Source organism: Plutella xylostella, chromosome 3, assembly GCF_932276165.1.
Source record: "Plutella xylostella chromosome 3, ilPluXylo3.1, whole genome shotgun sequence".
In the NCBI taxonomy this organism is placed as follows: Eukaryota; Metazoa; Arthropoda; class Insecta; order Lepidoptera; family Plutellidae; genus Plutella; species Plutella xylostella.
The window spans coordinates 5,949,730-5,974,926 of record NC_063983.1 but is presented as its reverse complement, the minus strand read 5'-3'; the positions used below and the strand labels follow the sequence as shown (position 1 = coordinate 5,974,926).

Here is a 25,197-nt window from a genome sequence, read left to right as displayed (position 1 = left end):
TAATTAATCAAATTTACTTGCAATTTGAAACAGGTATTAAATTTATGATTATGCAGAACAAAATTCCTTAATTCGGACATTGCAAGATTTGCAAGTGCGTCATAACATCATAGAACACTTTATAATAAGTAGATAGATAGAATATTCTTTATTTTTGTTAAGTACTTACTTACTTATAACTTTGTAATAAATTGTATGTACTTATGACCAAAACAACAGCACATAGGTATAAATTGTACCTAAAGTAAATATCTACCTAATTAGGTAATTAAGGCTTAACTATTTTAGTAGTGTGTTTTTGACGCAATCTCCAAGCTAAAAGAACAGACTTGTCTAAGAACAGGTTGGAGATAAGAAAATAATCTAAACGTGCAAATACATGCCCATTAGGTACACCATGCTAGCTGTACAATTGTATTGTATTATTTAAATCTATAATTACCGATGCAGTCTCAAGGCTTGAAGATTTACGAAGAAAAGTGTGAAAACCATGCCTATTACACTTGCGAGCACTGAAAAAGTTCCAGTGAGAAAAGCACCAAATTACTCGTAATCGAAAAAGGCAACCTTAATAAAGCTGTTTGCAATATTGAAGTAAGTACATTTAACGGCGCATCAGAATATTTACAACTAAAAACGTAAATCATTGTGTTCAATTTATACTTAAATGTTTTTAAAAATTAAGGCTATTTGGTTTCGGCATTTTGTAAATTGGACTTTTTCATTGCTCGTGAGTAATTGAGTATACAAGTTGCCTATCCATAAACCTATCCATCACTGCAAGCCCAGCAAAAGCAAGGAGCCAATTCTCAAAATCCGCCACACGCATTTAGGGGCGTGTGTCACAGTCATTGCAAAATGATAATTATTGTCATGGCATCATGAATTTTATGAATATCACCTAATGGTTATGATATTTTTAATAATTCTACCTAGAATCATAGTTTCCATAAATTCTTGAGTATTATTAAGTCTGAATACAAAAAAAAACTTATTCTGAAAATAGTGAAAACAAATGGTATCGCATGAGGCTCTTACATCTGAGGGCTTTGCACTGTGACCAAATTGTATTTTTTTTCATTTAGACCACAAAAATACGAGAGGTTTTGAGGTTCCGTTAAAAAAACTTTCAGTAGAACTAATGCGTTCGCTAGTAATCTGTTGCTGTTTGCAAGTTAACGTTTTTAATATACTTAATACGCCTTTTATTAGCGTTATTTAAATATTCGATATTGATAATTACACAATCAGGCTTTATTCGCTATGAAATGGCGTGAGCGTCGCGTTCGTCGGAATTAATCCTGTTAAAGGTCAAAACGTCCATTTGACTGTTTTCATTATGTCCCGACTGTCCCGAGAATGATCTTCTATTGCTGAAATCCAATTCTGTCGGCCTAGTACAGGTTTGATAGTTTGTCGAAAACAATAAAAGTTTAAGTTTTCTCGCATTTTCTCTAATGGAAACTATCATGAAACCTTTGACTGATAATGTATGCAGACAGGAGAAAACGTAAACTTTTTTCGTTTTCAGAAATAGCAAAACCCGTACTTGGGGGTCTGTACGAGTTTTGTCAAACATACCAGTCCACCATTATAGTGCCTTCGGGAATCCCACAGCTTAATACTAAAATAATCTTTGCTAATGAAAAGGAAACCAACTCAGCTTTGAAAGTCAAATGTAGTTCACGAATCATAAAACAATAAGTAGGCAAATAATAAATTACACCTAACTAATAAAACAATTACGCAAATATAATAACAATGCAAGTTTTGACAGCCTTAGATAACGAGGTATATGATACTTAGGCTTATTTGGTATAACAACACATTTTTTTTCTCTATACGTAAGTGTTGTAGTCTCTAATTAATTAAAGACAATTTGTTTTATGATAAGAGCATTTGGAAATTGCTAATAATTCAGGGGCTAATTTGTGCACAATATTGACAGCCAACAAGTATGCATACAGTGAAATACAGTCATTAAATTTCTATTCAAATCATATGAGAATGAATAATATGGATCGTAGACTTTAAATGGTTGAATTTGTTGACTTCACACGTTCCCGAGTTATCCCGGAGTCAGTGTTTGGTCCGGGAACCTAAAACGGAACAATCCAGCTCATCATCCTTAACAATTTGTATTCTAACCCCCTTATTCATAGAAAAGTTACAAGACGTTTTAACTAATAAACTGTTTTGTCCCTCTCTGTCAAAGAACAAATTGTTCTTTGTCGGAGAGGGACAAAACAGTTTATTAGTTAAAACGTTCTGTAACTTCTCTATGAATAAGGGGGATTGTCTTTGGATGATAAGCAAAATACCTTCAATAACTTTTTAAAACTTATATCATCATCCCAGGGTGTAGTAGTAGTTACCATCTATAAAAATATAAATGATTAATTTATGATTTTGTAACTTGGCACAAGATAATTATTAAACCTATATGTATGTAATATGGGTCTTTGTAATGGAAAGTGTAAGTACTACGATTTTTTGTAAGCCAGTGTAAATACATATGCACTCACGACTGTAATCCCCGAAGGGGTGGTCAGAGGTGGCTCACAAGCGAGCCACCCACTTTTCGCAGCACATTTGTACTCACGTGATAGGTTGCGATTGCGAACCATATCGCCGTTTTGGAATAAGTACAATGCACTTAGGTTAGGATACACATTACACATCTATATGTGTAAATAATTGTTCAAAAAAAAGCTATTCATGCAAATTTGAATCGTTACAGATAAACTGTTTATTGTTGAAAATAATGTGACATAGCCCGACTGCTATAATAATTATTACGATAAGATAAGCACAGGATTACCGGAAAGATTAAAAAAACGAGACCAAATATTGAGTAAAAATTATACGAACAATCAAAAAGCTATCTCTTATTAAGGTTATCTATCAACGGGAGTAAACTTACGTCATAAAACTGTTCATGACCATTTGATCATGATCAATATACTTAATTATTCTTTATCAAACTGCTGCAGAGATCACGCGGAATGATTCGGCCTTGGCCCAGTTGACGATGACAATCATCAACATCATCCACTGACTCTAGAGGACTACATTTTTATTTCCCCCATTACGTGCCACAGTAATGAATGGCTATAAAACTAAAACCCACTAATACTGGTCAAGGTCCATGTGAATTAATTTTGAAACAAGAAGCCTAAAATTAAGACAAATTTCTACTGCCTATAGGATCAAGTTTCTTTTATTTCGTTCTATTGTACAATTTTAATTTATCACTCACATAGACACTCGACTCTCGTGAGCAAAATGTACAAATGCTGTATTAAATTTTAAATTGAATGTTTGAATAAATTAGATCATTTGGTGTCGGTATTATGTGGATGGAACTTTTTCATTGCTCGTGAGTATTGACAATGATAACCTAACTAACATTAACAACATTTGAAATTCAACACGGTGCATAATTTTGAAATGGCTAAGTCGATTTTGATAAAATATGCCTACAAACACTCGTGGTAAACTTTATCTATAATCCGAAAAAATCTAAACGAAAATCGGTTCAGCCGTTTGGGAGCAGCTACGTTATCATAGACAGATACACACTTATACAGATAAAAGTACATTAAACTTAACTTAACTTTCCGTCGTGGGTTAAAAATGAAGCTGACTGTGACAAAAATTGTGAAATTAGTAGGTATACTTGATTAACGGTACGATTCAGCCAGGTAGGTACTTATTTAATAATCATAATTTAAAAAAACTGAAACATTTTGCATTTAAATAAACTTGGAAGTAGATATGTCTTTAGTCTTTACCAAACAGAAGATAAGAAACTATGTACGTTACCATAAAACTAGGGTAAGATTAATCCAAATAAAACTGCTCAGAGCACAAAAGATTACTTTTAAATGACGCCATTACGTAGAGTCCGTTAATTTGGTCAATAAACGTGGACTTTTCCTTACAAAAATATGTAAATTCTTCTTCAATCATAACATTGAAATTTTAATTAAAGTGTAGATAAAACCTACATTGAATTTGGTATTTGGTATCATCAAAATTGGAGAGAGAATGCGTATGTAAATTAATTATAGTTCGCTGAAATTAATAAATGAAAGCCAATGAATCCGTGTACAGTTTCACACTTTTACAGCTACCATCAAACACGTATAAACCACGTTTAACGGGTTTTTAGAACGAAGCTTGAAATCCTATTAAAAGTGTTATGTACCTACCGTGTACCTTATGTACCTGTACCGATGTGTGAAGTACTTACCTATGTTACTTTTTCAGAGGTAAGAGCTGGTACAATTTTGGATTTTCTTTTTTTTATCCCAGAATTTCCACAGGAAAACTCTTGTAAAAGCTAGATATTTATAAGGCATTTAAACTTGACAAGTGTTTCGAATATGCCCCACAAGAACCTATCTACCAAAATGTTTCAACAACAACCAAAATTTTGTTACTTAAAATTAGTATTTAAGTATATATTTTGTGTCGTTAAATATGTGTTAGCTGTAAATGAAGAATGGTTCGTTGAAGACCTGTCAACAATCTAGCAAAGTCCTAATTGCACTGACTCTGCATAACAATTTCTTCTAGGCATTGACTTATCGCTTCTAGGTCGTAGCGTTACATAATACTAAAGTGCCTCTTTATGCGAATCAATCAGCTGTCGAACGGTCGTTGCAATTTGAAACATAAACCCCTGCAGTTAGACTATAAATATGAGTCGTTAGTCCCAATGATAGAAAATAGAATAGTGAGATGGTCGTCTCAAACCAACAAAGGGTACAATAGCACGCAATCCGCCTCATTTACTGAAGGGAATATCTTATTTAGTAGGTAATAATAATCTTGATGGGATCTAACAGAAGAAACCCTCATTGGGACAAAATGAGTGGCAGTACAAGTATAAATTTTGAAACGGTTGTTCTGAATTTGATACTAGGTAGTTATATACAGGGTGTTGCAAAATTGGTATACTAAGCCGAATCCTACGTGTGCACCATGTTATATCTAAGCCCGAAACTGAAATCAGAATTTGGCAATTCGCGAAAAAGAAATATTTTTTTCCATAGTAACAGTCACGTGACCAACAAAGTTTCTATGGAAAATGATATTTTTGAAAAATTATTATATAATTATTTTTCAGAAATGGTATACTAAGCCGAAACCTACATGTGCAGCATGGTATATCTAAGCCCGAAACTGAAATCTGAATTTGAAAATTTGCGAAAAAAAAATATCATTTTTCTTGTGAGGTGCTTATAGCCGTATCAAAAATCCATCCCCTTCCCAATGTAATATACCTTCTAGTAAAGTAGATAATAATGAAGGTGGGCAGTTTTTCTTTTTAACCTACATAATGGATAAAAAATTATCCCGAATTTGAAAAAAATAACTTTAGCTTTTTGGTGAACTCTTATAATTTTTATGATAGCTACATTTCTATTCTATCGAAAAAGGTGGTTGGCCGCGAAGTTTAAGTATTTTTTCAAGATTTTCAGAACATAATACGTGGGTAAGGCAAAGAAAATTACACCTTCGTCACAGAATCTTTTATTTTATTTTAACGAAATAGTCTCCGTCGATTAAAATGAAACTTTTTTGATACGTTAATAAACAAAATACCATTTTAGAAAATATATGAAAGAATGGATTTTTAGTAATAACAAAATATTTATTAAGTAGTTATTACCACTCTGTCACAATTTCAGCTAAAATGGACCTTGTTTTTGCTATAAATATTTTTTCGCTACTAATTACAGTCAAAAATTAACAGCATAGACGTTAACATCAATGACTAAATAAAATATGATTTTTCCAAAGTTGCACTATTTATAACATAACATATAAACGACCAAAAATAAGTTGTCTACCAGGAGACACCAATCGTTACAGAGTGGTAAACGATGTGACATAGTTGTTATTCTATTAAATATGCGGCAGAGTTTTGGAATAAAACAGTTTTATTTAAAAATAATAATTTAGTAACTTACTTATAAATCATTATGGTTTCAAGTTAGTCAAAAAATTTACTGGAGATATCTTTATTATTAGTATAACTAATGAAATCACACTTGAGAACCTCTGGAGAGTGAAATATCCGTATTTCAGGAACTTAAAGGACAAATTTGTTCCAACTACATAAAATAATGTTTATCTGCACAAATAATGTTTTCGGCAACCTAAAATTTAAGTAACATAATGAAAAATTACGTAATTTGTTAAAGTTTTAATCAGCCATATTTCGAAAATACAGCAGTGGCTCTTAGAACTTGAAAAAAATACTCTTTCCTTTTTTAATTACCTTAGAAGCTGGAAGGACTTTAATGTTATCATCAAACATCCGATAAATCATTCTCCACTATATTAAACAGTCTACCACATTCATCGTCTGTTCTTGAGAACAATAGCACGAAATTACCTTTTTCACTAACGAAACTTTTTATTAATGCAGCGCAAGTGTATTGGACGTTCCTTTCGCTTCTTACTTTAACCAAAACGTGCAGTTTCTCTTAAATTTTTCTTTGATGAATATCCTCAGGTTGGAGTGTTTGGTAAGAATGTGACAGATTTGTCGTGTGACAGAGGGGTAAAATGTGTTGCAAAGTCGATTAGCATTTAAACAGTAACATAAAGTGTAATATTCACATGTTGATTGCAAAGTAATTGTTATTACCAATGAGTAAATAACAAAATAATAATTTAATTGTATTTTATTTTAACAATTACCTACGTGACGAAGCTGTCGCCGAATAAACACACGCACCTCCTGTCACACTTTGCGGGTGGCCGATACGCGATGTCTGGATCTCAAAGGGGAAATCTTACCAAGGGGAAAAGGAGACCTTAAACTCTGATCGATGGCAATAAGGACGAGTGGCTCAAACAAATATTTTAAATGGCAACCTACGTGACAGAATGTAACTACTAAAACATAAGGTAGTAAGAGACAAATTTTCAAGATTTTTTTTAAATATTTCATAAATTATTTAAAAATATATATTTTGTTTTACTAAATAGGTAATATCTTCTGGAGTTTAAATAAATTTTTATATTTTATGTCGACATATATATTTTTTGTAACACTATCGAATATGCGCAGGATGAAGTGGCGGGAGACAGCCAAGATTCGTATGAAATACACCTCTGTCACGCGGATTAACCACTCTGTAACGTAATTTTAAATACAAAAATATAAATTTATATTTTTGTAAACGTGCACAGCCGTTGTGTTTTTAGTACAATGTACGCTGAAATATAAATACATAAATAAATATTTGTAAAACTCATGATTTTTTCTTCACAACTGATGGAGACTAAGTTATGTAGGTTAAAAAGAAGAACTGCCCAGGTACGATTCGCACCTTTTACGGCGTTTTTTTTTCATCTAATAATATCCCAATCAACAATGGGCACTAGGGACGTACCCACCTGATAGAGATCCGATCACAGATCACGCACTCGTCAACCATTCGATGCGATTAGCGATAAGATACCGCTCAGGATATCGACACGCCGTATTAGGAATACTCATATCCTATGTGCTCCCATACATAGCTGTGCTGTATTACTTATTCGCGGTACATAGCCTATTGCTGCATTCTTGAGACACGGACTTTGACTAGCATTGGTTCTGAACGTGCCCTTAATGGGAATCTAATCTTCAATCTACAAAAATAACAAAGGGAGGGGAGTGTCCTGCGCGTCCAATATAATAACGCATTCAGGATGCTGCTGGGGCTGCGTTGGCGGTGCAGCGCGTCAGGAACGTTTGCGGAAGCGCGTAGGGGAGACCGGGGACAAAAGTAACAGTTTGTAGATTCTGTCTGATTTCTCGTAATTATTAACATTTACGATAAAATAAATATAGTCACATAAAACTTTCGTATATAGTCTACAAAAATCCATTATTACTTTACTTAATACATCTCGAGTTTTAGCATTTCAGAAGCCTCAAAAAAAAAAGGGAAATCGTTACTTTCGACCCCATGGTCAGGACGAAAGTAACAAGGCATGGGTCGAAAGTAACAACCCATTAATTCTGCCCAATGTTATAAATACGATACAAAAGAAAGAACAAAAAAAACAAGCAAATTATTTAGTTAAGAAAACTTCTTAAAAAACTATCTAAACTAAAAAAACTTATGACTTATTGACAAAACTAAAAAAAACTTCTTAATATAAACTTTAAATGAGATCCATCATTTAAACTGACTAACTGATAAGAAGTTGTTTTATTTGTGCCATAATATACAATATTATGACACAAATATCTAATAAAAACAACAAAAAATTAAAATTTATAATGTGACATGGCAAACTTACGTAAGTAATTCGTTACTTTTGTCCTGCCGCGAGCTGTTACTTTTGTACCCATCCCCATTTTTGAAATATCAGGCGACATAACTTTAAAACAGCACGTGTTATTCGAAAACAATTTATGACATGCTACAGGCAATCTTATAATGAATCAATGAACAAATAGTCATATGGTTCTTGGCATCTTAATTCTACGTAAACACTAAATGAATAAACACCAAAAAACTTACTTTGGGTGTGTAAAATCACGAAATGCTCACTAAAACAACCTTGCACCGCGGCACGGGCGCGGAAAATGATATCATGCGTGGGGGGCATCGCATGCTGACTACCAGCTGTCGCTTGGGACGTTAAGGCTATTGGGGAAGTCCACAGAGTCTTTGTTACTTTCTACCCGCTGTTACTTTTGTCCCCGGTCTCCCCTACCTCCGATCACTATGGCATCATGAGGGCCAGAGCCGCGTCGCTGCTGCACCGCGTGAGATCCACCTCCAGCATCATCCTGAGCACGGTTGTAGACAGAATGGATAACCCTTTTATTTAACATTGGGTGCGGTTATCAATTCTGCATAATTGTAAATTATACTAAATATTTTTCAAAAAATCTCATTAGTTAAGGTAAGGACTAACATTAGAAATAAGGTAAATTGTATACTAACACGTTGGATGACTTCCCAAATAAACAGTTTATTATTATTATTATATAAAACCTATACGAGTAGGTGCGGTCAGCTTCTTAAGTAGATAGTTATATGCTTTTGTACCTCGTCACACTGGGTAACTAAACAGTAACTAACCGCCAATGTTTGAATGAATAAATTGCGGATGGTTCCTGAAACGGTCTCATCGGTCAACATTCAATCTTTGTTTCCGAGAACTAAGAACTATCACGATCACGCATGTCCATTTGGCCTATCAACTACATAATTATGGGCGTGAGCGTCTGAGGGGTCACTCTAGCTTATGGAAATCATAGTTTCTGAGTGCTGCCGAAGCCGATCGAAATCCCACTGCTGAGGAGCGCTCTCTCGTTGACAGTAGGGCATGCAATACCGGTAATATTTTCAATACCGGTATTGAGTTCCGGTATTAGAACTCAATACCGGGATCCCGGTATTAATATCGGTTTTTGACTTCCTTGTTATAAATGGCATTATATTTTGTTTAAAGGTCGTATAGGGCCAAATAAAACAAGAAAAAGCAATCAAATTCTGTCTTATGTAATATTTTTCTACGAGAATTGAGTATTACAGTTATAATTTTATAACGCATGGACAAATAGCAGGTTTCCAAAGGCCAAAAGCCGCATGTAACGGTTGAAAACAAGTGCACTTTCATAGTATATAGCTTTCATAGTAGGAGCACAAGGCTAACTATATCTTAATCGCTTGATTTATAGCCTAAAAAATTACCGATTCCGGTATTGCTTCAATACCGGTATTAACTTTAAATACCGGTATTGAAAAAAGCGTGGATTTTGTCAGGGATCCCGGTATTACGCCATACCGGTATTGCATGCCCTAGTTGACAGCTCATTCGTTTGTAGCTAGAGAAACCCCACGAATTGAGACTATCAAAAACGCTTTTTAACATTCGTTGTTATCGTCTGTGCAATTACTGTAGATTAAGGTACTAATCTATGTTTGAAGATTTAGATAGGAGATAAGGAACATTAACTCTGCTATTATACATAGATAACTACCGTGAACATGGAATGGCTTGTGCCTGTTGACCACTATCAAGTGCATGTAAATAGATTGCTAAAAAATATATTGTTTACTCGCATTGATAAGATCACCTTTGTACCTATACCTAAATATTTACATATTTGCAAAATGTTGGTGTTTGATTGACACAACTTTTTTATGTAACATTCTTATTTCTTACTGTACACTTCATAATTATGACTAAATAGGTACATAGAATAACGAGTACTTGTGATTCTATGCTAAGTAGTAGTCAGCATTCGTTCAATGTTGAAGAACCATTCAAGGAGTTTTCGAAGAGGCTTGCGGAGCGTGGGGCGCCCTCCGTCCTGCTGGGCCGACGACCTTACATAAGTGTTAGAGCTGTGGACTCTGCCGGGCTGATGATGAAAGAATATCATCAATGTGAAGAATATTTTAGTATATAATAATTTGCGGGATGGCACTGTTGCCTATAATATAGCTTAGGCATCAGTAACCAAACCAGAATTTTATGTTTTCTTTTGTTCAGTAAATCCAATTGTTAATTACTTTTACTGTTTACACGATGTAAAATTCTTTGTTGCAATTTTTTTATGGCCAATAAATAAATTATTATTATTAAAAATATTTTATAGAATTCACTATCACATACAATCTTTGGTTGGCAATATATTTTCCCTCTCATCATCAGATCATACAGTTTTAAAGTTCCCCATAAATACAGGTTTGGTTGAGATATTCGTTAATAGTTTCTTCCTTACATGCAGGTTCCCCTGTATAATTTGCCCCTGTGTTTTTTGGCGAGGGCATCGGACGGCTAAGTGGCAAATTTGCCTGCTTGTGGCCTGTGGGAATGCGAATTAAAGGTTCAACATGTTCAAAAAACTTTATAAAGAATAATTATTAAAATGTTGTTGTGTCAGTACTTTAAAAATAAAACTACATACTATAATTATGTACTTACTACGTAGTAACTAACATACTTACTAGGTGTACCTAAACCGAAATTAAATGTTTTTTTGTGATTGAGTCAAAGTACTTATTGTTACGTTCAATCGCAAAGAGTGAAATTCTTTATTCTAAAATAATTTACACTGCTGAAGTTCTGATAAGTAAACGTTAACATCGATAAATGTTTGTGACGAATTAATGATCATGCTGATATTCATTGATTAGCTAAGTATTAAAATACACGTAAACACCTCAAAAATTATGAAACTTACACTATGAACGCCGCGCCTGCTGAACTAATCCTTATGATTGTGATGAATGAAACATTACTAATTAAGGGCCCGTTGTCCTACTGATATTCCCATGGTGGGACTACTCATATAGCAAGGAAAATATACCTATGTATACGATTCGGTCCAGCGTGTTTTGAAACTAAACAAGGCCAGAACGCAGAGGGTGGGACTGCTCACGTATAGTTTCAAATTAAAATGGTGCCATAATTTACTTGAAAGTATACAAGGCCATTACGCACTAATCGCGTATATTTTCAAGTAAGTTGGGCCAAAATTATGGCTTGAAAATATACTGCAGCAGTTACCACTGCGTACTAATCGTGTATATTTTCAAGTGCCAAGCGGCAATGCGAGCACTTGAAACTATACATGATTAGTTACCAGGCAGTTATTTTGAATTGTTGCTCTCTCTTTCTTTCATGCGAAATAGTAGTAGGTATAAGTCTATTGCTTTTTAAATATTGCATCATCATTCCGCACTTGGCATTGTTTTCGTAACGTGTTTTTTGTTTACATCGTACAGTTAAAAAATAAATTGATTTAAATTAAACTGTAGAACTGTTGTAAATAGTAAAAATTATCTCAGAAGAGGGTGTAGAACAGTTCATAAAAGACAATTACGGTGAATGCAAAACTTGATGAAAAATATGTCTGTAATAGGTCTATAGGGCAATACCTATCACACTCACGAGCAATGAATAAGTCTAAAAAGCAAAAAGTTAGTTGACACCAAATGACCCCATTTAGAATTTGATTGAAATTTACGCTTTTAGTTAGTTATAATAATATTTTGATGCGCTGTTAAATGTACTTTAATATTGCCGACAGCGTCACTAAGTTAGTTTTAATTCATTTTATCATTCAAATTAGAGCTTGTTCATCTTTATTTATCAACATTCTATAGGTATGACAGGCAAAACAAGCAAATTGTAGTCATGTACTAGATGTACCGAAATAGTTCAGTAAATCAGAATTAGCATGTATGTAGGTATAAATTATTTGCGACAAGAACGCCAAATCAAATCAAATCAAATATGCCAATCAAGCAATGTGCGTAATGGCAATGTATATTTTCAAGAACGATTCAGTAAATCCCAACTTGAAAGTATACGCGATTAGTACGCACAAATCGTGTATATTTTCAAGTAAAATATATATTTTTTTCACTTGAAACTATACAGTGCTAGTACACTATGGGTGCGTTCTGGCCTTGTATAGTTTCAAAACACGCTTCGGTCCACCTATTTGGATCTACACGGCCAGAGATAGACACACATAAAACTTATTAGACGCTTTTTCCGTCAGGTGATAAAAACGTAGGAAGAATAGGAAGACAGGTAGGTAGTTAGGTACTCGTATACATAAACGACAAGCAAACTTGAATACCAAGTGGGCACACAAAAGGGCGGCAATGATCCGATTCTACTCTCAATAAATTCGGGAATGCGATAATAAAACCTACGGCGAAGATGTGACGAGAATGAAACCCAACTCCGATCCACCGGCGATTGATAAAAAAACATGCCTTGACTTTGACTTTGTGCGCGAGACGAACCAAATACCAATGCCATCACAATGTAGTGCTTTTTTCTGAATTTGTTATGGATAGATAGTTATTGAAGGTTGATTCACTGTAGGTATTGTATGGAGTAATTATTTATTTTTTGGTCTAAGGTCTATTACAGATTTAAAAATACGTTTCGTGATCAAAACTCGTGAACAACGGCAACGCCCAAAAAACACTTGTAATAGGCAGGTAGGTACCTACTTACACAGATATAGCTCAGGCTTTGCTTTACACCCTGTTGAACCTTAATTTATCTCAGGTATTTTAACGGGAATCAATCAATAGCAGATACGATGGTTTCATGAATCTTTACGAGACACCGACATACCGACAACGATAAATGAACGGGAACGAGCAAAAAAGCGTCTATTGAAAGACTGGAGGTCGTAAAATTCATAAAAATCTCTAAGAACCGTCCAGCCATAAAAATACAGCACCTTTGAAGAAGCGCATCACTTAGGTAATGAATTTATTGGAAGAGAGGCTTTGTGAGCCCATTCACTTATTCACAATAGATCTAGGAAGGTACTTACTTCATTCATTGGAGTCTCATTCTTTGCATAATTTAAGATATGAATGACCCACCGAAAGCGTCGGGTATTTAAATTTAACTTGTTTATTTTTTCCATTTACCTACTAATATACAAGTTGTTGTGAAAGTGATATGCCTACTAAGCCGAAAAGGGGTGACTCAGGGGGTCATTCTAAACAATGAGAGTAAGTATATAGATAGAAATGCGTGGCACGACGATAGTATTTCGTCGCGATTTCCTCGCTAATTAATTTTAAAACACGTTTTTGCTAATGTTTACCGAATGTCAGCCGGCTAGTCGCTATTTTTAGGTGTTTATTTATTTATTACCTATTATCTACATAGTAAGTCTACCTATACCTAGTAAGCAGACCAGAGTCAGCGTTGTTATACCTATGTATTAAGCTAATATCGAATGAGTATACCTATCTACTGTCACATTCATCGGTTCATTTTAAATTATTCTTAGCCACCTGTATGTCCACCAACCCGCACTTGGCCAGCGTGGTGGACTAGGCCTAAACCCTTCCTTCATTGGAAGGAGACCCGTGCCCCAGCAGTGGGGACGTAATGGGTCGTCATGATGTATGTGAAATTACCTAGTGTATCCTGGGTCACTGTATGAAGGGCGGCCGTGGAATTGGCTGATGGAAGGCCGACAGAGAGTTGTGGCGCTCTTTGGGAGACGCCATGTCCAGCAGTTGACGTTTACTAGCTGATGATGATGATCATCAAGGCCCTGATAAACCCTCAGTTGATTTCCTTATACCTTAATTAGATTTATATACCTACTTACATTCTCGAAAGCTTTTCGCTAGTATCGGATAATTCTATAGAAGAGATAGACGAAAAACCTCATTTCCTCTCTTCCTCAGAAGTCAAAAGCAACTGCTCACAACCACCCCCCTTTACCTTCCAGGCGCTCCTCCTCACCATCCTGTCTCTGACCACACTGGTGACCAGCAGCGTGGTGCACCCGTCCCCCGGAGACAGCTTCGAGCTGCTGATCCTGCACAACAACGACATGCACGCGCGCTTCGAGCAGACCTCGCAGCTGAGCGGCATCTGCACGCCGGCCGACCGCCAGGCGGGGAGGTGCTACGGAGGGTTCCCGAGGGTGGCGCATGTGTGAGTATTGTTTCTGCTTCTGTCTGTACCTGAGCCCCATGCGTGGTATATTCCTACAATGCATAATGGTGTAGGTCCTACGAATCATTCATACACCAGCTGCCGCTGCACGGGTTAGTTATCGACGTCGATAAACTCTTCGCCAATCACAGCATCGTATTTATGACAAATCGCGATATAGTGAAATTTATCTACGTCGATAAAGAACCCGTGTATCGGCGGCAGTTCGTAGTTTTATTTAATTAATATCAACAACTATGATATATTTTTTATGAAATTATTTAAGGCAACATCCTTTACTATCAGTTCCAGCCTATTAGCAATATCTACATAGGTAGTTGCTGGAAGCAATTAATTAGTTTTTGGTACCTAGTTGGCCTAGTCACCTAGCTATAGTTTCATATTGGCATTAATTAATCCGTACTTGCATTTCCGACTATCCATTTAATTACGAATCACGATCACAAACAATAAAACGACATAATTAGGTACACTACACTAGTTGCCTGTGGTGACGATGACATCAGTAGATCTAACAAGTAGGTACTTAAAATCTATTTTATCCATCTCCACTCCACTGCTGAACATAGGTCTGCACTAATGTTTTCCACCTTGTCCGATCGAAGGCGGCGCGCATCCAGCGCTTCCCCGCGGACTTGACTAGATTGTCCATCCACGATCTAGTCAAATCCGCGGCCTGTACAAGACTTTCTACAAGTTTTACAGATCGAGGCATTTATTACCAGGAACCAGAATGAACATTGCAGTTATACCTAATTCTGCTGATTTCGCTTAAGTTGGTAAAAGACTCTGCTATGTGTTCTAAAGCTGCAGGAATTTTATGGAATTCTTGGTATTACGGAAACTAAGTATTGCTCTCGGAATAACTAGAATGACAAAGTCAAACTTAAAATAGCCTGAATGGAAAACTCAAGCTTATTACATAATTATATTTATTCTAATGATCACGCTGAAATTTAAATAACCGCATTACAAGCGTAAAATTTAATGCGTTGCTTTATAAATAAACAAAATAACTATTTATAATTTATGCTAAGCCAAAAATTACAATACTTTTATACAAAGACACCATCTTAAACAAAATCTTAGGCTTTGTACAAAATCAATAAATAAATGAATTATGTAGTTATTCATAAATATCTATATTCCATTATAAAGGTAAGTTTTAGGTAAAATAAATTCTAAGCATTAGCAAGTATGAAGTATTTACCTAGTTAGTACAAAAAGACTGTCACTGCAGACTATTATTTATGTTCTTACGGAAAATCACCACTTGGTGTTTTTCCATAGCTAGGCTGAAGGTAAGCGGATGGATGTGTGTTAAATTTGCAGCTTCTCTTGTTTAGAGACGTAGAGTAATCATCCTTGTTTCAGCTTTACAACTCCTCCCCTAGATTATCAAGATGCGTTCTTATATTTCAATCTAAGACTCCACCTAAAACCCAATTTACGTGACGTTCATAAAAAGAAATACGATGAATAAACTTAATTAATTTACTGGCTCAATGATACTAGGTTCGGAAATCCGGTCTTAGATTTCCATACTCCCCAGCCACCTACCTTCCCTTCTAGTTAAACGATGAACAAGACGCATCTTTCATTAATTGGACAACGACGATGAATAAAAGTGATCAGTAGGGTTAAGACCGGCAGCGATCACCGACTCGTAAGAGGCACTTTGAATATAAACTGCAAAATAGAACGCTCCCGTCTAATGAAGTCCACGCTCCGTCCTACTCCTGCTCAAATCCAGGATCCCGAAAGCTTTCAGTCTGAGCTTTGCGACCGCCTGATATGTTTAGAGAATTGCGTTACAGTTGACGATTTAAATAATAGGTTTGTGGAAACTGTCCGAGAGGTAGGATCGAAATATTTTTCGTCCCGAACCAACCGAGGACCTCAAAAACTCTCAGATGGGACTCTGAGTCTCATAAGAGAACGGAGAGAAATGAGGTTGCAGTCTTCAGTTGATATGGTCGAATACAGACGTCTAAACAGACAGATCGCCAAAGCAAGACGTTGCGATATGAGACGCTACAATTGCAAGCGCATTCAAGACGCAATAGAGCAAAACAAGGGCTCCAAAGTCTTTGCTAGAGATCGACCTGTTCGGCAGACTCTGTTGACCCAACTGAAGACCGACACTGGCAACACCGTTTCATCAGTGCCCGAAATTCTGGGAGAAATTGAGAGATTCTACGGACAGTTATACACCACAACACAAAACCCTATTACCAGCGGTGCTCACGACAGCCGAGCGCCACTCACCCGACACTATACCGAAGATATTCCGGACGTCAGTCTAGACGAGATTAGTATAGCTCTCAAACAGCTAAAAAACAACAAAGCTCCGGGAGATGATGGAATAACGACAGAACTTCTGAAAGCCGGCGGTAGACCGATTTTAATAGCACTTCGGAGGCTGTTTAATTCCGTCATACTCGAAGGCACAAGCCCGGAGGCATGGAGCAGAAGTGTAGTGACTTTGTTCTTCAAGAAAGGCAACAAAGCCCTATTGAAGAATTATAGACCCATTGCACTTCTGAGCCATGTGTACAAGCTGTTTTCGAGAGTTATTACGAATCGTCTCGAGCAAAGACTCGACGACTTCCAGCCACCCGAACAAGCCGGGTTCCGAAAAGGCTATAGTACCATAGATCATATACACACGCTTCGGCAGGTTATACAGAAGACCGAGGAGTATAATCTACCTTTATGTCTAGCGTTTGTGGACTATGAGAAAGCCTTTGATTCTATTGAGCTCTGGGCGATGCTTCAATCCCTTCAGCGGTGCCATATAGACTATCGCTATATCGAGGTGTTGAGATGTATGTACAATGCTGCCACAATGTCAGTTCGATTACACGAACATAGCACAAAACCGATCCAGTTGCAAAGGGGCGTGAGACAGGGAGATGTTATTTCTCCGAAACTGTTCACCTGTGCACTGGAAGATGTTTTTAAGCTTGTAGAGTGGAAAAGACTGGGCATTAACGTCAATGGCGAATATATCTCTCATCTACGATTTGCTGATGACATAGTTATTATGGCGGAAACGCTGGAGAAGTTAGGCGAAATGCTCACAGACCTCAATGATGCCTCTAAACAAGTTGGGCTGAAAATGAACATGGACAAGACAAAGGTCATGTCGAACGAACATGTTTCATCATCGCCCGTAACTGTAGGAGGTGTCACCATCGAAGTTGTCGATCAGTATCCCTACCTAGGACAAGTGATCCGATTAGGTAAATCCAACTTCGATAAAGAGGTAGCTCGTAGAATCCAACTCGGATGGGCAGCGTTCGGGAAATTACGACACATCTTCACTGAAAACATACCTCAGTGTCTGAAAACAAACGTTTTCAATCAGTGCGTGTTGCCAGTGATGACTTACGGAGCCGAGACGTGGTGCTTCACCAAAGGGCTTATCCACAAGCTCAGAGTTGCTCAGCGTGCTATGGAAAGGGCTATGTTAGGCGTGTCCCTGCGAGATAGGATTCGTAATGAAGAAATCCGCAGGAGAACTAAAGTTACCGACATAGCCAAAAGGATTAGCACGCTGAAGTGGCAATGGGCTGGCCACGTAGCCCGCAGAGCCGATGACCGCTGGAGTAGAAAGGTTCTGGAGTGGAGACCCCGTGTCGGCAAACGGCGTGTCGGTCGCCCCCCAACCCGTTGGTCTGATGATCTGCGGAAGGTAGCGGGAAGCCGCTGGATGCAGATGGCGGGTGACCGTTTGGGGTGGCGATCGTTAGGAGAGGCCTATGTCCAACAGTGGACTACAGAAGGCTGAGAGAGAGATGAATAAAACGTGACTCTCATTATTTTCCAGTGTGAAGGAGGCGCGCCGGGCCGCGGCTTCAGGCGAGGGTCCGCCGGTGCTGTACCTGAACGCCGGAGACACGTACACCGGCACCGCCTGGTTCACCATCTACAAGTGGAGGATCGCCGCGGAATTCCTCAACGCTTTGCAGCCTGATGCTGTTGTAAGTAGTTGTTTTATTCTGTTGTGTGTCATCTGTTGTGATGTCAGTGTCTGTGGCTCTCTCGAGTGGAAGCATTGTGCAAAGGGATATACCCTTAAGGTCCAAACTGCCTACCTAAGCTGACCATGTCCATCCACGCTGGTCCACTGTGGTGCGTTCTGCGTCTGGTGCGTTCACAGGTAGACGTGCTTCCTCACGATGTTTTCCTTCACCGTAACAGCACGTGTTATAAACACAGCCTCTCGAATCTTATCCGGCCACGGTTCCGAACATAAGTGATGTGTGTTGCTTTTAGATGTTGCTGTTCCTTGCTTGTTTGTGTGTGAAATAAAAATTACGACACTGTTATGTGTGAATAAACTGTGAAATGTCAGCGACTCTTGTGCTGAATGTTTCAGGTCTTGCTTTGTGGCGTGTGTTTTTTCATGTCTCGTGACTGTAAAAGTATTCGTTACGATCCTACTTATACAATTTAAAAAACTCTTATTTTATAACTGAGAGCTTCGCGTCGCTTTTAAGTACTTACATGGCTGATTTTCTGGACGAAACAAAAAAACCAAATCCGCTACGTGGCCACCCGGCCACAAATAGAATTGAGACTCTTCAGGAATTATTGTTCATTGAGACAAGTTTTTAAGATTTAGTAGGTATTATGCTTTTTAGTTTCCAACTTGAACCGACTTTACCGAACAACTGCCGAACCATGTTTTTAAGCTCTCTGGCGGCGGTATCGTGCGGTTGTGTTCACTGGAAATAGGCAGCCGGTTTCAATTTGCAGTAGCTATACTACCTAGGTCTAGCTAGATAGTAATGTCCAATAACGATTTATAGCTGCATATGTTGTACCTACCTACAAACGTATGTGATGGTTTATAACCGAAGGTAACAGTAAAGTGGTAACAGACAATATGGTTATCATCATATTGATGAACATTCATACATTTTTGTTATGTAATAGGAAATACTAAAAAAGCCACTTTAAATCAAGAGGTAGATCTACTTCAAAAACGGTATTGTAAACCTTATAAGTAGGTACACCGAGAAGCGGATAGCTACCGTGAGAGTCACTTCAGATTTTTCAACCTTCCAGGCATAACAGTCTTGTGTTGAAATATAAGAGTAATCGTAAGTGTTATTTACAGTAAATTTTATACTAACGAATTTTAATTTGTACTAACACCATTACCTACTAACATAACATGAAAATCTAACTAACAAATTAATAACTACCGCCGCACTGCTTCAAATTCAATTAAGTGTTAGAGCTAACCAACTACTTTTCAATTCAAATAAAAAAATTTAAAGAGTTTTAAAATTGCTTATAAAAATTCGAAATTAATAACCCATACATTTTGACGGTCGAATGGCGTAGTGGTTAGTGGCCCTGACTGCTATGCCGAAGGTCCCGGGTTCGATTCCCGGCTGGGGCAGGTATTTGTTTAAAGACAGATATTTGTACTCGGGTCTTGATATTTATATTTAGTACCTATCTATCTATGTATTTGTGTAGATATATCAGCTGTCCGACACCCATAACACAGGTTCTGCCTAGCTTGGGGTCGGATGGCCGTGTGTGAGATGTCCCCACATATTTATTTATTTATTTATTTTATACATATAATAGGTGATTTTGAGTGGGGCCTAAAATGGTACCTTCAATATTCTACATACACCTTGATGTCAAGGTTTTTGTTGACTTCTACTACCTACTTACCCATATACATAGAGACTATGATGGAGTATCCGGCAATAGAGGAGGCTCATATCAAACAGTGACTTAGGGGTGTGATTGCGACATTTTGTCATTGCAAAGCTTAATTTCATGCTGGTGCTTTTCGAAATGTTTCTATGTAGCAAGCCTTTGTTTGCAAACGCTTAAATGTTATTTTATAAAAGCATATCATAAATTTATTAACAGCGCTTTCTAATGTATCAATATAGTTTTTTATTTAGTTTTTTTACATCTTAACATATATTACAGTCCACTTAGTAGTATTATATTTGTGCTATAAATAAATATATTTTTACCTCACTAATACTCATATACCTATAAGAATGCATTTTAACACCTATGCAACCAACAAAATTTTAATGTTGTACTTACAGACTTTAACTTATTTTTTGGATCATTTCAGGCACTGGGAAACCACGAGATAGACCCAGACACTCATGAGCTATCGCCTTTTGTTGAACATCTCAACTCAACAATCCTGGCATCCAATATAGTCCTCAACACAGATGTTGGACTTGCGAAAATACACAAATCCGCCATATTTGACATAAACGGTGTCAAAGTAGGGATCGTGGGTTTTCTGCAATTAGAAAGCAAAGCTCTCGACAAGACTGGAACTTTAGATTACATTGATGCAGTCATCGGCGTTAAAGAGGAAGTAGATAAACTAAAATCTGAAGGAGTTAACATTATACTAGCGTTAGGACACAGTGATGATAGCAAAAATGAGGAAATAGCAAAAGAAGTAGACGGCATTGATTTAATTATCTCAGGGAATAATAACAATTTCTCCTGGAGTGGCCGAAGTAATTATGCTAAAACTAGTAATCAAACTTCGGAAATATCTCAGACCTCTGGAAAACGTGTCCCTATTGTTAAGTCATTTGACTACTCAGAATACTTGGGACAGTTAACTATTCGATTTAACTCAAACGGAGATATTACTGAATATGACAATAACCAAATAGTCCTTGATGATCATATCCCACAGGAATCAGATATTACAGACATCATCAAGAAATATAAAAATGAGATAGCCAGCTATGCTGAGACAACCGTAGGTGCTACTTCCGTAGTACTTGACGGCGATTCCTGCGGCTCAGAAGAGTGTAATTTAGGCAATTTGGTTGCCGATGCGTTCACGTACAATTATGCCCTCAACTTTGACGGAGACAGATGGACAGACGCTCCGATTGCCTTGGTCCCATCTGGGAATATTAAGGCTTCCATCGCGCCAAGTAATAGACCAGCTGCTGTAACTACACGCGATTTACTAACTGCACTCCCTTCAGGAGACAATATTGTAGCCGTCAACATGACTGGCGATATTCTTCTGAAGGTACTTGAACACGCAGTTTCAGACTTTAAGTCTAAAGCTAAAAACGACAAGTTTCTGCAACTGTCTGGAATAAGAATCGTTTACGATTTGTCTCAACCTGCTGGGTCTAGAGTCCAAAGCGCAGTAGCTAGGTGTGGGTCTTGCTTCGTGCCTGACTTTTTTGATATTGAAAGCCAGGGGTTCTATAAGGTATTGATGCCAAGGTCTATGGCTGCAGGTGAATTTGGTTATACAATGTTGTCAAGCTTAACGGCGCAAGTGACTGGAAATGATGAAGTGACAAGTGTATCTCAGTATATTACCAAACGTAGTCCTGTATACCCTGAAGTAGCAGAGCGTGTAATTTTGCTGAATTCTGCTGTTGCACTAAGCAGCGCATTCACTATTGTAATTATGGCATTTGTAACTCTTAACCTTATGTAATTTATTAGTTTTAATAGATTTAGAATTATACTTTTTTATTTTTTTACATAGGTATGTTGTTTTATTTTTGAGTAAACTATTCCTTTAGATATTAGGATACTTACTAGGCTATGATACCGAGCTTGAGCACCGACCATCGTTAAAACAAAGAAAAATATGAAAAATGGTCTAAAGTAAGTTACACAATTGAATTGTTATGCATGAAAAATTTCGATGATGTGTGGAAATTATGAATACCTATATACATAATATATAACTTTATTCGCATGCTGTTTATCATAATAACATTGTACCGTTTATAGGTGTATAAATATGATAAAAAAAACTTTATATTATGTATTTATAAATAATACTTATTAACAATTCCTTTATCTAAAGATTATGCATGGTAAAATATCTGATAAATGATTCTTTTTTATCTACACGTAATAATATTTATCTAGAACCTTATCTTTTTTATTCACTTAATGCATGTTTTTCTCAATTACCAATCATTGCATACGATTTACTTGATCATCTCTGCATGCAACATAATGCACCTATTTGTTGCTGTACTGACTTTTTGAAATTATTTGTTTCAGTCTTTGGGAAATCACGAGTTTGACAATGGCGTGTCTGGACTAACTCCATTCATTGAAAATTTAACGTGCCCAGTCCTCGCTGCCAACCTGGTCCTCAACAAGGAGCCCGCCCTGCAAGCCGAGACCAATCTGAGGAACTCCGTCATTTTCCAAATAAACAGCACTAAAGTTGGCGTAATCGGATATCTCACTCCCGAAACGAAGGTTCTAGCCATCGGAAACAATGTCGAATACATTGACGAAACTATAGCGATACGAAAAGAAATTGTCGAACTAAAAAAACAAAACGTTAGCATATTTATTGCGCTTGGCCATTCCGGATTTGCTAAAGATCTGGAAATAGCGAGGGATGTAGAAGACATCGATCTAGTCATAGGCGGACACACAAATACTTTCCTATGGAACGGAACAAGTCCAGATACCGAAAAACCTACGGGACCCTATCCTCGTATAGTCAATCAAACTTCTGGTCGTCTGGTACCGGTGGTACAAGCGTATGCTTACACAAAATACTTGGGTAAACTCCATCTTGTCTTCAACTCTGCAGGTGAACTTGTTAGTTACGATGGAAACCCTATCCTTCTTGACAAAACTATTCCACAAGACCCTGAAGTTTTATTGATTATAAACAAATATCGAGATTCTGTATTGAAAGTATCCGAAGTTCCCGTTGGTAACACATCAGTTGTATTAGACGCTAACCCTTGCCGATACAAAGAATGTAATCTAGGGAACATGATCACTGATGCTATGGTGTTTAGGTACGCTTCCGAATACGTTGGAGATGGTTGGACTGATTCTCCTATTGCCATAATCCAGCGAGGAGGAATCAGAGCGTCTATTTCACATATACATTTACCGGCACAGGTGACGTATGGGGATCTACTGAATGTGTTGCCGTTCGATGGCAGCATGATGCGAGTGAGCATCAACGGGTCAGACGTGATGAGGATGTTCGAGCACGCGGTGGAGCGGTACAATCCGCAGCGCGCGCCCGGAGAGTTCCTCCACATGTCCGGGATTAAAGTCATATACGATTTTAAAAAGCGTCCAGGCTCAAGAGTCACTAAAGTATCCGTATTATGCGGTAAATGCAAAATACCGGAGTATTTCCCTTTGAATAAAACAAAGGAGTACATGATACTCATGTCGTCGTTTATTCAAATGGGCGGTGATGGCTACGCACTGTTCAAAACTTTGCCCGCAGTGAAATTAGAATACAACGAGTTAGACTCCTTGACTGACTACGTTCAAAAGCACAGTCCTATATACCCGGCCGTGGAGGACAGAATCACAATGCTCCACATAGATAAAATTAGGAATTCAGCCGGTTTCCTCACAGTTTCACCACTAGTTGTGATAATTTTCCTTGTGACCTTTATTAGCAAGTAAGCATGTTTTTTATTGCCATTGATCAAAGAATCTACTACCAACGCAGTATTATTTTATTATGTTACTTATACAAGATAAATATTTATATTAAGGATGTTACTTATAAGTGAATCTGTTGTACTTAAATGTGATATATTGTAATTTGCCCAGTAAGCGTTTTAATTGTTGTATTTTATTTAAAGTACCTACTTATAATATAATTATGAATTGTTACATTTCTATGTTTCTTACCCCTTTTACCCTTTCTACTTTGAGTCATTAGTAATCTATCAGAAAAGTAACCAACCAACTCATACAGCTAATTATTAGAATGGCAAGAAGAGACGGTTATCTACGCCCTGATGCGAAACCGGTTACCAATACCAATTGACAGGTAGGTATATCTAGATCACTGCAATAGTGGCGTGACTTCTGGGGAAAATATTGATTTTAGTTAGTTACCGGATCAGGCTAGGGCCTAGCCGCTAGGCTGATGCTTTCACCACGGAAACCTTTTGCTGACATACCTACCTAACCGATAATAAATACGGATCCCTGCTTGTACCTGTATCTATACATTTGATGGACAAACGTACATTTTACTATCCTGTATATTATGTACTTGTATTTTGTGAAAACAAAACAACTCGAATTTATTAAGTAACAAAAGACAGCAGATGTGTGTAATGTGGAGTTGTAAACACATGAACACGCTAGTATTTCCGTTTGTGTAAATTATCACATAGTGCCTGTTTCACAATTGAGTGAGTGCTCGGTAGTTTACAAAGTCTGTCAAATCTCTTTGCATTTATTCAATGGCCATCGCTATTCAATGAATTTGAAACGCAATAAAAGCTTGTGCGACAGGTTGGTTACCTGACATTTATGCAGACGAGTGAAACTGGCCATTACAATCAGCATACCTAATGTGTGTCACAAATTCGAATCAGTTATTAATTCACATTTGAAGAATTTTGATTTACTGATAACTATGAAAGAATGTGTTTTATGCTAGGGTTTCAGATTTAAAATAAAACTTATAGGTAACTAACTAGCTGTTCCCGCGCGCTTCGCTTCGCCTTAAAAAGTTTTCCCGTGGGATTTCCGGGATAAAAAGTAGCCTATGTTCTTTCCAAGGGTCTAGCTAGACCATATGTATACCAAATTCCACCCGTTCAGTGGTTTTGGCGTGAAAGAGTAACAGACAGACAGACAGACAGACAGACACAGTTACTTTCGCATTTATAATATTAGTTAGGATTACAACAAATAGAAGTA

At 37.1% G+C, this 25,197-nt stretch overlaps 1 protein-coding gene and 1 long non-coding RNA gene across 5 annotated transcripts in view; one reads left to right on the top strand and one right to left on the bottom strand.

The window, feature by feature from the left end:
• The window catches only part of LOC105383238 (protein 5NUC), a 30,013-nt gene that overhangs the window by 418 nt on the left and 4,398 nt on the right, over positions 1-25,197 (top strand). For 2 of the 4 annotated variants that reach the window (XM_011553265.3, XM_048623716.1), the window contains exons 2-3: positions 14,258-14,466; positions 18,320-18,473. In XM_011553265.3, the coding sequence (XP_011551567.3) occupies positions 14,258-14,466; positions 18,320-18,473 (363 nt within the window). Of the gene's footprint in view, positions 1-14,257; positions 14,467-18,319; positions 18,474-20,608; positions 22,018-22,548; positions 24,154-25,197 lie in introns of those variants that run through there. The other 2 variants (XM_048623714.1, XM_048623721.1) reach the window with 2 other exon arrangements.
• Positions 8,450-24,967, bottom strand: LOC125489130. The gene is made up of 3 exons (XR_007266760.1): positions 24,957-24,967; positions 22,072-22,075; positions 8,450-8,733 (listed from the first exon to the last, which is right to left on the bottom strand). It is a non-coding gene; the product is annotated as an uncharacterized LOC125489130 (long non-coding RNA).